General features: G+C 37.2%; 1 protein-coding gene across 8 annotated transcripts in view; it reads right to left on the reverse strand.

Annotated features, from left to right (window-relative positions):
- The window catches only part of DNAJB14 (DnaJ heat shock protein family (Hsp40) member B14), a 55,072-nt gene that overhangs the window by 20,235 nt on the left and 21,805 nt on the right, over positions 1-13,032 (reverse strand). For 7 of the 8 annotated variants that reach the window (XR_009221025.1, XM_058547566.1, XM_058547565.1 and 4 more), the window contains one exon: positions 7,975-8,120. Coding sequence is in view for 7 of the 8 variants with exons in the window: in XM_058547566.1 (XP_058403549.1) it covers positions 7,975-8,120 (146 nt within the window). In the remaining variant the exon portion in view is untranslated. Of the gene's footprint in view, positions 1-7,974; positions 8,121-9,615; positions 9,672-13,032 lie in introns of those variants that run through there. The other variant, XM_058547570.1, reaches the window with a different exon arrangement.

Below are 13,032 nucleotides of genomic sequence, written 5' to 3' on the forward strand. Positions count from 1 at the left end.
GATTATTTGTTTAGTGGTTACCTTGAGGTTTGGGCGAAAAATCTTCTGTATGAGATAGTCCATTATCTGATAGCCTCCTATTTCCTTATACTAAGTCAATTCAGTCACTTTCCTCTTCCCCTTCTAAGTTGCTCTTGTTATACCTTATTCTATCTTGTGTTGTGGCTGTGTGTTTACAGTGATGAGGTTAAATTTATTTTTGGTGAATTTCTTCCTTTGATCTTTGAGTTTAGTATTTAAGTGGTTGCTAACCTATTCCGGTAAAGATCTACTATTTCTCTGATTTTGTCTACCTACTTTTCTCCTTACTCCAAGCTTTGTGTTCCCTTTCTCTTCTTGTTTTCAGGCCTGAGGGCCTTCTTGAGTATTTCTTGTAGTGGCGGTCTCGTGGCCATGAACTCCCTTAGCTTTTGTTTATCTGGGAGAGTTACTATTTCTCCATCATATTTGAAGGATATTTTTGCTGGATAGAGTATTCTTGGCTGAAAGTTTTTGTCTTTTAGTATTTTGAATATATCATTCCAGTCTCTTCTAGCCTGAAAAGTTTCTGTTGAGAAATCCGCTGAGAGCCTGATGGGAGTTCCTTTGTACGTTATTTTTTGTTTTTGTCTAGCTGCCCTTAATATTGTTTCTTTGTCGTTGACCCTGGCTAGCCTTACCACTAGGTGTCGTGGTGAAGGCCTTTGTCTGTTAATATATATAGGAGTCCTGTTGGCTTCGCTTACTGGTATTTCCTGCTCCTTCCCCAGATTTGGGAAATTTTCAGCTATTATTTCCTTGAATAGGCTCTCTGTTCCTCTTTCCCTCTCCTCTCCCTCAGGAATACCTATAATTCTTATGTTACATTTTCTAATAGAGTCCGATATTTCTCGGAGTCTTTCTTCATTTCTTTTTAGTCTTAGTTCTCTCTCTTCTTCCATCTGGAGTATATCTGTATTCCTATCCTCTAAAGTACTAATTCTTTCCTCCATATTGTCAGCTCTGTTCTTTAAAGATTCCAGATTCTCCTTTATCTCCTCCATTGTGTTCTTCATCTCCATCAGCCCTGATAGGTTTTTCTTTATGATTTCAATCTCTTTTGTGAAGAAACTCCTAATCTCATTTAATTGTTTGTCTGTGTTGTCTCGTATTTCGTTGAGTGTTTTTATGATAGCTATTTTGAAATCTCTGTCATTTAGTTTATGGATTGCTGTGTCTTCGGGGTTGATTTCTGGGTGCTTGTCATTTTGTTTCTGGTCTGGTGATTTCATATATTTTTGCATTGTGGTTCCTGTGTTGGTTTTGATTTTCCTCATCCTGGAAGTCTCTGGTTGCAATTTCCACCTGCCGCCACTGTCTGGTGGTAAAGGGCTGTGTAGTCTAAGCCCCCTGCGCTCTGCCCCAGTTTTTCTGCTGCGATCCGCAGTTTTGTTTTGTTTTCTTTTGTTTTTTTTCCCCACTGCGATCCACGGGTCCAGTCCAGTTTATTCAGGTCTGCCTCGGACCGCTAGATCTGGTCGAGCTGCAGACTCCGGGTTGCGGGGAGTGGGGAGCTCTCTCTTTTGCCCTCTGGGTCCCTGACGTGGGAGGCTTCTCGTTTGCCCCTCTTTATCCGCTCTCTGGGTTGCTCAGATGTTGATGGTAGCCCTGTGGCTCCTCTGAGCCCTCTGTGCGGGAGTTTCCCACTGGCTGAGAGAGCCCGAAGAGCTACAGTTTCCCGCCGAGGGCCGCCCCTCCCCCCTCTCTGGGAGCCGCGCGGACCGGATCGCTGATCTGATGGGGAGGGAGCGGAGTTCTCCTTACCTCTCCCCACTTCCTCCGTGGGCCCAGCACGTTCCGCTCTCAGATGTGCGGCAGTGTGGATCCCTCCGCTCTAGCTTTTCACTGTCTGGGATTCCGTTGTTGGTCTGCGGCTGTTACTTTTGTTGTATCTTGTGGGGGAAGAATTCACGGGAAAGCTCACTCCATGATGCTGACGTCACTCTCACTCCTGCTTTCTTTTGATGAATGTTTGCATGATATATCTTTTTCCACCTCTTTACTTTCAGCCTGTCTATATTCTTATAAATGAAGTGAGATTCTTGTAGATAAATATATAGTCATGTTTTTTTTAATTCACTCTGCCAATCTGTCTTTTAATTGGTATATTTAGATATTTACATTCAGTGTAATTTCTGATAAGTTAGGGCTTATGTCTGCCATTTTAGTTTTTGTTTTCTGTTCTGTTTCCTTTCTCCTGACTTCCTGTGAGTTACTTGAACATATTTTTGGAATTCCATTTTGATTTATCCAGTGTTTTATGAGCATCTTTCTCTGTACAACTTTTTAGTGGTTGATCTAGGTATTACATTGTATATACATAACTTATCACAGCCTACTGGTGTCATCATTTTACTTTGTTCAAGTGTACTGGAGAATCCTTACTTCTCTTTATTTTCCTTTATCCTTCCCCATTTACAATATAATTGCCTTATATATTTTGTCTGCCTAAAGTTAGAACCAAATCAGACAATGTTAACATTTTTGCTTAAAATGTCAAACATAATTTAGAAACTCAAAAGAAGCAAAGTATATTGCATTTACTCATATTTTTGCCTACCATGTTCTTTCTTCCTTCTTCATATTTCAAGATTCCTTCTTTTACTGTTTCCTTTTTTTTAGAGAACTTCCTTTAGCTACTCTATTAGAGTATGTCTGCTATTAGGGTATGTCTCTCTTATTTTTCCTTCATCTGAAAATGTCTTGACTTCCCCACTATTCTTGCAGGATATTTTTTCTGGGTATACAATTCTGAGTTGACAGTTTCTTTTCTTCCAGTACTTGAAAAATGTGCCATTTCCTCCTGGCCTGCATGGTTTCTGATGTGAAATTCACTGTCATTTGAATTATTTTTCCCCTATAGGTAAGGTGTCATTTTTCTTTTGCTGCTTTTAAGATTTTTTCATCATCTTTAGTTTTCAGAAGTTTGACTATGATGTGTCTTGGTGTGGATTTTTTGGGTTTATCTGTTTGGGGTTTATTCAACTTTTCGAATTATATAAGCTTATATCTTTTGCCAAGTATGGAAAGTTTTCAACCTCTATGTTTTTTGAGCACTTTTCCAGCTCTGCTCTCTTCCACCCGTCCTTCCGGAACCCCAACTGTATGACTGTGAAACCTTTTGTTACAGTCCCACTTGTCCCTGAGGCTATGTTCTTTCTTCTTTTTTCTCAGTCTATTTTCTCCATTGTTCAGATTGGATAATGTCTATTTTTCTTTTCTCCAGTTCACTGATTCTTTCCTCTGTCTGTCATTCTCCTGTTTATTCCATTCATTGCTAGTTTTTATTTCAGTTTTTGTATTTTTAACTTGTAAAATTTCCATTTGACTCTTTATACCTTTTGTTTATTTGCTCAGACTTTCTATTTCTTTGCTAAGACTCTTATTTTTCTAAATTTGTTTCAAATATTTTTTTGTAATTGCTCATTGAAGCATTTTTATGATGGATGCTTTAAAATCTTTGTTCGGGAATTCTAACTTCTCTATGATTTCCATGTTGGTATCTAGTGATTGACTTTTTAAATTCAGTTTGAGGTTTTCCTGGTTATTATTATGACAAGTGATTTTCAAATGAAATGTAGTTATTTGAGGTATTATCTTATGAGACTCTGAACCTTATCTAAAGCTTCTGTTTTAACTGTCCTCCTCTGACACTACTCTTGTACAGGAAGAGGGGATACCACCTTGTTACTCCCAGGTGGGAAAAAAAGTCCAGGTTTCCCCGTTGGCTTCTGATGAAATCTGAAAGGAGAGGCATCTCATTACTGCTGGGCAGGGATGGGATTTCCAGCCCCTCATCAAGCCTCCACTGATATTTCCTTGGCTGGAAAGAATAGGGGTGCCTCATTACTGCTCCCCAGGTGTCTTCACTGACACCACAAGGATATGGCTTTGTTTACCTCCAGATGGTGGTGAAAGTCCTGACTCTCCATGGGGTCATTTATGACACTACTCTACTGGGAATAGGAAGGGACACCTTGTTATTGCCAGGTAGGAGTGGAAGGACCAGCTCCCTACTCAATCTTCTCTGTTACCACTCCACTTGGAGGGTTAGGGCACCTTCTTACAGCCTGGAGCAGGTGGCAGTCTAGGTTCTCTTCTTAGCCTTTGCTGGTGTGGGTGTGGGTGAAGTCACAGTTTTTTCTGTGGTACTTGGCTGTAGTAGAATGGCTATTGCTTAAAAGTTTTCTGTCTTGCTAGGTTGCCCATTTCCTGGTCATTTGGCTAGAGAGCAGGCTTTGCTTGGAGATTGTTTGTCTGTGCTCACTGGTGTTTCAGAGTTGTCTGCTTCTCTAGCACCCAGTGTGAGATATAAAAGGCAAAATGAAAACCCAAGCAACTCACGGCCATCTTGTTGTTCCCAAGGTCCCTAGCTGGTCTAACTTCTCTCTACCTTTCAGAGTTTCTTATGTTCGTTTTGTTTTATATATAATATTCAGTTGTACTCAGTGTGAGGAATAGAGATAAGTACATCTTTTCCATCTTCACAAAAGTGGAAGTCCTCATTCATTTTTAAATCACTTGCCTCATTCTCATACCCAAGCTTCTGCCAATCTTCTCCCTTCTCTAATCACAGAAATCATTCTCATCTCGAGAAAACTCTTAATTCTCACGTATTATGTGGAGTCTTCTCCAGTTACTTTGATCATAATGCTACTTTATCTTTCTGATTTTTCTTCAGACATCTTCATTCCACGTTTTGGTATTTAATTATATTCAGTCTTCTGGGAGATCCCGGGTAAATCAGTTAATCTCTCTGAGCCTCAATTTTCTTATTTGTGAAAAGAGGTTGACATGAGTCCCCTGACTATTTCACAAGATTTTTAATAAGGATTAAATTTTAAAAAATGGTAATAGAAAACTATAAAATGCTTGTCAAATGTTAGGTATTACTATTATTCTAAATGTTCTGTGTGAGACTTGCTTTCCCCTTATAAATTACAAATTCTTTGAGTAAGAAGATATTTCATATTCTCTTATTGTATTTCTCTATAAAAACTAGCCCAAAGGGTAGAACTGACTTTTTTGTTCTTACACATATACTCCAGATGTTAAGAATACTGAACTACCAGACCTGACACAGGCATCTGATCCATTATTATTTATCAAGCAAGCACATAAACAGCTAATCCATGCCCCTTGTTATTACATTCATGTATATGTCAACAGGCATAGGTACTATTCAAATAGTCTCTGAAATACCTGAGAGTCTTTAAAGATAATGCATGTTTTGAAGACACTGATGTCAAAGAGAAGGAAAGAGATCCACTTCATTAAAATATTTTTCAAAAGTATGTATAGGGGCCGGCCCCGTGGCGTAGCGGTTAAGTGTGTGCACTCCGCTGCTGGCGGTGGGGGTTCGGATCCCGGGCATGCACTGACGCACCGCTTGTCAGGCCATGCTGTGGCAGCATCCCACATAAAGTGGAGGGAGACTGGCATGGATGTTAGCTCAGGGCCAGTCTTCCTCAGCAAAAAGAGGAGGATTGGCATGGATGTTAGCTCAGGGCTGATTTTCCTCACCAAAAAAAAAAAAAAGTATGTTTATATATACTATGCAAGTCCCTCTCTAGATGTAAATAAAATATTCCCTGCTTTGAGAAACTTACAATCCTACCTGTAAAGAACAAACAGCCGCATGAACTTACGAGTTCATTTAGTCTACCCTCCTTGATAACAACTTTTTATTTTTAAAGCTTTACAAAACACAGACACGAAAATATCTCTTCTATCTAATTTAATTCCCTAAACCAATTACCTCCTCTTTTTCTATTCTTGGGGGAAATAAAAAGCAAGTGTTTTCCATCTTCTGTAAAAAGTGTTTTGGTAACTACAGAGCAATCAATCTATACTTACTTTTTATACAAAAGAAAAAGCTAGAGTTTTTGCTTAGAATAAACAGCTTGATGACCCAAAAACAGAAGTTAAGATCGACTGGTTAAAAATAAAATACAATGATTCAGGAGGTAATGAAAAGATCCTGTGTGCTGAATGAATGAAACTTGCCATGTCTGTATGATGACACGAGCCGTAATATTTTCTAATTAACTACCTTTGCTCACCAAGCATCTGTGGATTACAACCTGGGTTTTCTATGTAGTTTCCACTCAACGAAAAATGGGTTCATCAACCAATTCCCTATCCTGATCCTCTTTGGGATTAATAATTTGGCATTCTGATTTACCGATAACCTCCTGTGTATGGAATAATGTGAGCCTCTCCTCTAGAGATGAATCACCTCCCAGCACACTGATAAATATTAAGTTTCTAGTTTTGCAAAGCAGAGCATAAGACTCTGAAATGTATCACACCAAAGTACAATCACTTTGTAAAACCCCTTCTGAGTGTTGAGCTGGGGTGACACTTATGCTGCTCACCTCTTCAAAATGCAACACAGGCTGTAAAAATATTGGCAGATCCACTTACTGTTACTCCAAGACCAATAATGCTACCATGACTTCAATACAAGTAGGAGAAAGAAGCAGTTTAATGTTCTTAGCATTACTGAAGAATTAATACTGAAAATCACCTAGCAGATCACAAATATGCAAACAACTCACTGCCAAAATGTTTTTAAACGTTTTAAAAACACCAACAATTTTAAATTAAATTATTTTAAATTCATAATGTGAAAAAAAATTTTTAACTTTTAGGGGAGTATGTGCTCAAGTTAGCATTTTTGAGTGAAGAAACTTTTCCTGTACTTTCAACACGCCACTTTTAATTTAGGGAAACAAATGGAGAAGGCCCTCACTGTATAGTGAGACTTTACTTTCACCAGCACCACTTTGGCAGTGCTTTTATTGGAATATATTAACAATCCCCAAATGTATTTTGCTTGGCAACTTCCTTCAGAAATAAAACTGTTTTGGAAACAATTTTAACAGTATTTTTATGAAAGATCAATTGAGTCGTGTATCTTTTAGGAACATTTTAAAAATGAGTATCTCCTTCTCATTATTCCAAGACTCCAGCATTTCACTGTAAACATTATACACTGGCTTTAGGAATGCCAAATTCACAAGAACAAACAATCACAAATTTAAGCATTTTCCTATGAATTGAAAGTTAACTATTATGAACAAATTGTTAACAAATATGAAATTACAAAACCAGCTCTCTGACATTTATTCACTAAAGTGGCAAAAAACTGAAATAATATTGACAAAGAAAATGAAGAAAAATGAATACGAGGCAAGAAGAAACTAATTCTTAAAAAGAAAAAAATTACATTAGTTGGAACTACATATAAAAAATGCAAAAATTGGCTAGAGTTAAAACCAATCTAAGAACATAGGACAGATAGTGACTCCAAGTAATTTCCCAATTCCAGACATTCTCTAATATCTCAAAAGCTATATTTTGCTTTTATTTTCCTTTGAACCATATGGTAATACGCTAGAAGCTCATGCATAATCATCACATTACTTGTGCAAACTAGAAAGCACGCATGGGTATCTAGAAAAGTTACTTAGGACTTTGCCAAAACTGGCATGCTGCTTTTGTGAAGCCAAACTGCATTTGTTTTGCTCTTGGTATAACAAGTTAATAGTGAAGTTTTAAAGGATTTTGAGGACTTTTGCTTATGCTGGCTTCTAAATGCACCAGTTTCAAGGCAGAATTTAAAATTCTGAAACATTGTAAAGTGGATCTTAAAAACAGCTTAGTAGGGGCTGGCCTGGTGGCGGCATAGTGGTTAAGTTCGCGTGCTCAGCTTTGGCGGCCCCGGGGTCGCAAGTTCGGATCCCGGGTATGGACCTACGCACCGCTTATCAAGCCATGCTGTGGCAGTGTCCCATATAAAGTAGAGGAAGATGGGCACGGATGTTAGCCCAGGGCCAATCTTCCTCAGCAAAAAGAGGAGAATTGGCAATGGATGTTAGCTCAGGGCTAATCTTCCTCACACACACACACAAAAAATAGCTTAGTAAAATTGCTTTAAAAGGTTTACTTTACTTTTAAAAGCATCTGTTGCTCCAGGTGCATGGTTTTTGTCTGGATGAAACTTCAAAGCAAGCTTTCTATAAGCTTTTTTCAAATCTTCATCACCAGCATCTTTGGTAACTCCAAGTACTTCATAGTAATTTTTACATTTGTTTATGCTGTGAACAAGACAGTGTGTTATAATGTAAATTTCAAGGAAGAACTTTACATAATATATCTAACTTTTTATTTATTAGAATAGTATAAAGGACTGTCTGTGGATTGTTTTCTCAATATCAAATGATAGCTTATCCTGTTAAGGGTTATTGCTTCATTCTTTTTTTTGACCACAGACCATTCCTCTAACCTCTTTCCACTCTAAGGAGAGCTGGCCATGAGAATGTCCTTGGTGCAATTTATCACAACTACAGAGAAGAAAAGCAAAGCCCGTAATAATTGTGGATGAAGGACACGGCACACACTCTAACTAAAATGAGAGGATAAGAACAATTTTATAGTACTCTTAAGTGCATAAAGAAATTCCAAAACTCTTTGCAAGTATGTCACAGCTAAGGATTAATACGCATTGCATTCCAAGAGTTTTGTTGTTGCATAATGTAGACCTACCCAAATATCAAAGCAACAGTTTAGCGCATGTACAACAATTATAGTATCTGATGGTCAATGTCAAGGCAAGTTAATTCAGCTTGGCTAGGCTAAAGAGAATTCATCTGTATCACTCTCTGAAAAAGACAAAATCTCACAATAAAATATATCATGGGACTTAAAAATGTTTGTTACATAAGAATTTCATTATGATGAGCATACTCTTAAAGATTACTTACATAGTTTATAACCCTAAAGATGTAATAGATTTAAGCTTGCAGTCTTTAAAGTATATTAGGAAAAGAAATACTCTGAATGGAGCAGAGAACATTAATACTTTCGGATGTTAACATTCTCCCACAAACTAAGAATTTTCCTTCACTAAAATCCAGACATTTTAGACATTTTTTTTGGAGTACTTTATGACTTTAGATGTGTCCCGTGTGTGAATGGCTTGGTGATAGAGGCAGTTACAGGTAAAAGGATCTGAGGCATAATTGTTCACTGGCAACTAAAGAATTGCAAAGACTGACTCAAAGTTTTCAAAGAAAAGAGACGAGGTTGATCTTTTTTTTTTTTTTTTTACTACTGAAGCCATTAACTGTCATAGTGCTGGTACATGATAGGTTCTCAGTAAATATTTCTGGAATACATGAGCTTTAGCTCTCCTCTTATAATGAAAGCATTTATCATTTGTTATATGAACAAGGGAAAAAGAAAGAAGCTGCTGTGTAAGATTACAGAAATTTTCTTATAATAGCATCAACAAAAACCTGTTATGCAGTCTTCTTTATAGTAATAATAATAAAAATTGGATTTTTCTACTTTAGATACTTAAATATTAACACAAGTCAATTTTATTTCATAATGAAACCTGACATTTCTTGTATTTAGTCAATAATATTTATCGAGCACCAATTATGTCCCAGAGAGTGCTCTGGGCACCTGAGATATATTAGTGAACAAAACAGAGAAAGATCTTGCCTTTGTAGAGACCCACTCTCCTAAATACGTTTAGAAACTATGTGATAGAAAACAAGGGGGGGGGGACATTTATGCTACACCTACTGTGTGTCAGGCACAGGTCCACAATCCCATATCCATGTTCCAATATCCATAAAGCTCTGAAAAATGAAAGTTATTCTATAAGCAGTTTGACTGCAAAAACCTGACTTGAACTCTTTCAGAGGCAAAATTTGACCCAAATGGATGTAAAGCTGCTACAGAGTCTTCACTTATTCCACTTAAGCGTTAATATTTGCACGTTTTGCTGCAGAAATGTTACTATTAGGTTACAGGTGCTTACCAGATCCTCCTAAGATGTTATATAATGTATAATACATGCTCCTTATTACCTTTCTAACCACATGAAGAATTCTGAATTCTAAACTACATCTAGGCCACAACGATTTCACATAGAGAATTGTAGAATCTTATTATGCTGATTATTTTACACAAATTATCTCATTTACTCCTCATTAGGTAGATATTTTTCCTACTTAACCAATGAGGAAATCAAGGCTTTGAGTGGTTAACTGCCATAAGTCATAAACAAAGTAACAGATGGGAACTGAGATTTACTTCTTCAACAAAAATTTACTGAACATCTACTTTCTGCTTAGACCCTGTTTCAGAGGCTACAGTGGTGAATAAAACAGTAAAAAAATCCCTGCTCACATGAAATTTACAATTGGGAGAAGGACAAGCAATGAACAAATATACAAGTAAAATTTAAAGTACTTCATATGGTGATAAATATTTAGAGAAAAATAAAGTGGCAAAGGGGAATAGGGAATGAAAGGAAAGGCCCGCTATTTTAAACAGAGTGATTAGGAAAGACCTAACAAGTAAGGATTCAAACTTCAGTTTGTCTGACTTGAAAATCCTGCTGTCTCAGAACCAGAATAAAGAAGAAAAGGAGCCCCTTCAGACTCCAGAGTAACCATCCTCTTCCTCTCTATTTGCTTTTCCAATCAGTGTTTAGACTCTCTTCCCTTCTAGATATTTTCAGATGTTGGTTTTGGTGCCTACTCTGCCTCCCTTCTTGCTTACTTCGTTTCTACAGCTTCTTCTGACCTCAGCTTAGCTCTTCCTTTTCTCCAGAATGCAAATTCCTCAAGACTAGGTTTGGTGGCCCTCTTATATCTTCCCACAGTCCTCTGAATTTAGCCCTATCCCAGCAATTACCACAATGTACTGTAGCTACCTGTTTACTTGTCTGACTACTTTTCTAGACTCTTCTAGCCTATAGGCCCCCTGAAGGCAGGACTGTGACTTGCTTGTCACCATATACGAAGAAAGAATGGATGGATGACTTGGTTCAGTTTAAGGGTGGAAATGGTGAGGATCTAAGAGTCATTTTCGGACCAAAGATGATAAGTGCTGTAATGAAAATGTAGTTGGCACCAAAAATCAATTTGGAATAGAGGAGAATAGACTACGGGACAAGAAAGAGAGCTAAGAATATGACACACACTATCTGAATGCAGAAAGAAAAAGGCAGTGATTAAAAAAAACACTGAACAGTCCTAAAGTCATTACTATTTGGTTTGAAGGCATAAGACGTTTAATTATATACTAGACGAATCCTCTAAAATTGTTTTGTTGATATTTCCTGAGTACAAAAGGCTAGGCAATAGAAAAAGGCAGCCCAGGAGAGGGTGCCGGAAAGTGTAGGGAAATCAGGTTGGAATTCACAATCCACAGAGATGGGTCATAAAGCTAAGAATCGCCATAAAGAGAAAAAAATGTAGGAAAAACAATTATTTCACTAATTCTTAGCTCTATCTAGCTCTACCATATCTTCTCTGCATTGAATTTTTCATCATACATTAGAGGAGAAATTCTGAGAAGCCAGCAGAGAGGTATAAAGTCGACATCACCAATGGACAGGCTAAAAACTACATATTTCAAGAAATGCTCCAAATGTACTCATTTACCTAATTTTTCACACGTGAATGAGAAATTACCATTTATATATTTATGTTAATTCATATTTTTGTTCATCATGTTCCTTTTCACCAGCTAAATGCATTTGTCACACTTTTTACAGTTCACTCCTTACTGAAAGATTCAAACGTTCTTCTCCATCCTCACCAAAAAATTTAAAAAAAAAAGAAAGAAAGAAAAAAGAAAATAAATTAAAGAGAGGTAACCCAGTACCTACCCTGGAAGAAAATATTGTGCAGCAGGACCAGGACGACCTGTCAGGGAGCCCAACAGGGGAGCAGCATGTCTGGTTGAGCCTTTACGTCTTCCTTTATGTGCAAGAGAGCACCGTGGGCATGGGAGGAAGGGCCTCTTTCAATTCTTTTTTTCATGTTAGAGCTGATTATTTAAATAGACTCTAAATTTAATTGTTGTTTGGGGAAAAACTTGTTTATTCCTGAGACAAGGGATTATTTTATCAGTTTAGCAAAATGATTTATTTTCCCTTCATTTAAAGAACTACAGCTTAAGGGGATCTTAACACCCCACTTACAGCAATGGATAGATCATCCAGACAAAAAGTTAATAAAGAAATATGAGACTTAAATGAAAAACTGAACGAGATGGACCTAGTAGACATATACAGAGCACTCCACCCAAAAACAGCTGACCACACATTCTTCTCAAGCGCGCATGGAACATTCTCTAGGATAGACCATATGTTGGGAAACAAAGCAAGCCTCAATAAATTTAAGAAGATTGAAATCATAACAAGCATCTTTTCAGACCATAAGGCTATGAAACTGGAAATGAACCAGGAAAAAAAAACTGGGAAAGTGACAAAAATGTGGAGATTAAACAACATGCTACTGAACAACCAATGGATCATTGATGAAATTAAAGGAGAAATCAAAAACTATCTGGAAACAAACGAAAAGGATAACATGCCATATCAAACCATATGGGATGCAGCAAAAGCGGTCCTGAGAGGGAAACTCATAGCGATACAAGCCCACCTTAACAAACAAGAAAAAGCCCTAATAGGCAACCTTAAATTACACCTAACAGAACTAGAAAAAGAAGAACAAACAAAGCCCAAAGCCAGCAGAAGGAGAGAAATAATAAAAATCAGAGCAGAAATAAATGAAATTGAGACCAAAAAAACAGTAGAAAGGATTAATGAAACAAAGAGTTGGTTCTTCGAGAAGATAAACAAAATCGACAAACCCTTAGCCAGGCTTACTAAGAAAAAAAGAGAAAGGCTCAAGTAAATAAAATTAGAAATGAAAGAGGAGAAATTACAACGGATACCATGGAAATACAGAGGATTATAAGAGAATACTATGAGAAATTATATGCCAACAAATTGGACAATCTAGAAGAAATGGATAAATTCTCAGACTTATACAACCTCCCAAAATTGAACCAAGAAGAAATGGAGAATCTGAATAGACCAATCACAAGTAAAGAGATTGAAATAGTAATCAAAAACCTCCCAAAAAATAAAAGTCCAGGACCAGATGGCTTCTCCAGTGAATTTTACCAAACATTCAAAGA

This window comes from Diceros bicornis, chromosome 8 (assembly GCF_020826845.1).
Source record: "Diceros bicornis minor isolate mBicDic1 chromosome 8, mDicBic1.mat.cur, whole genome shotgun sequence".
Lineage (NCBI taxonomy): Eukaryota > Metazoa > Chordata > Mammalia > Perissodactyla > Rhinocerotidae > Diceros > Diceros bicornis.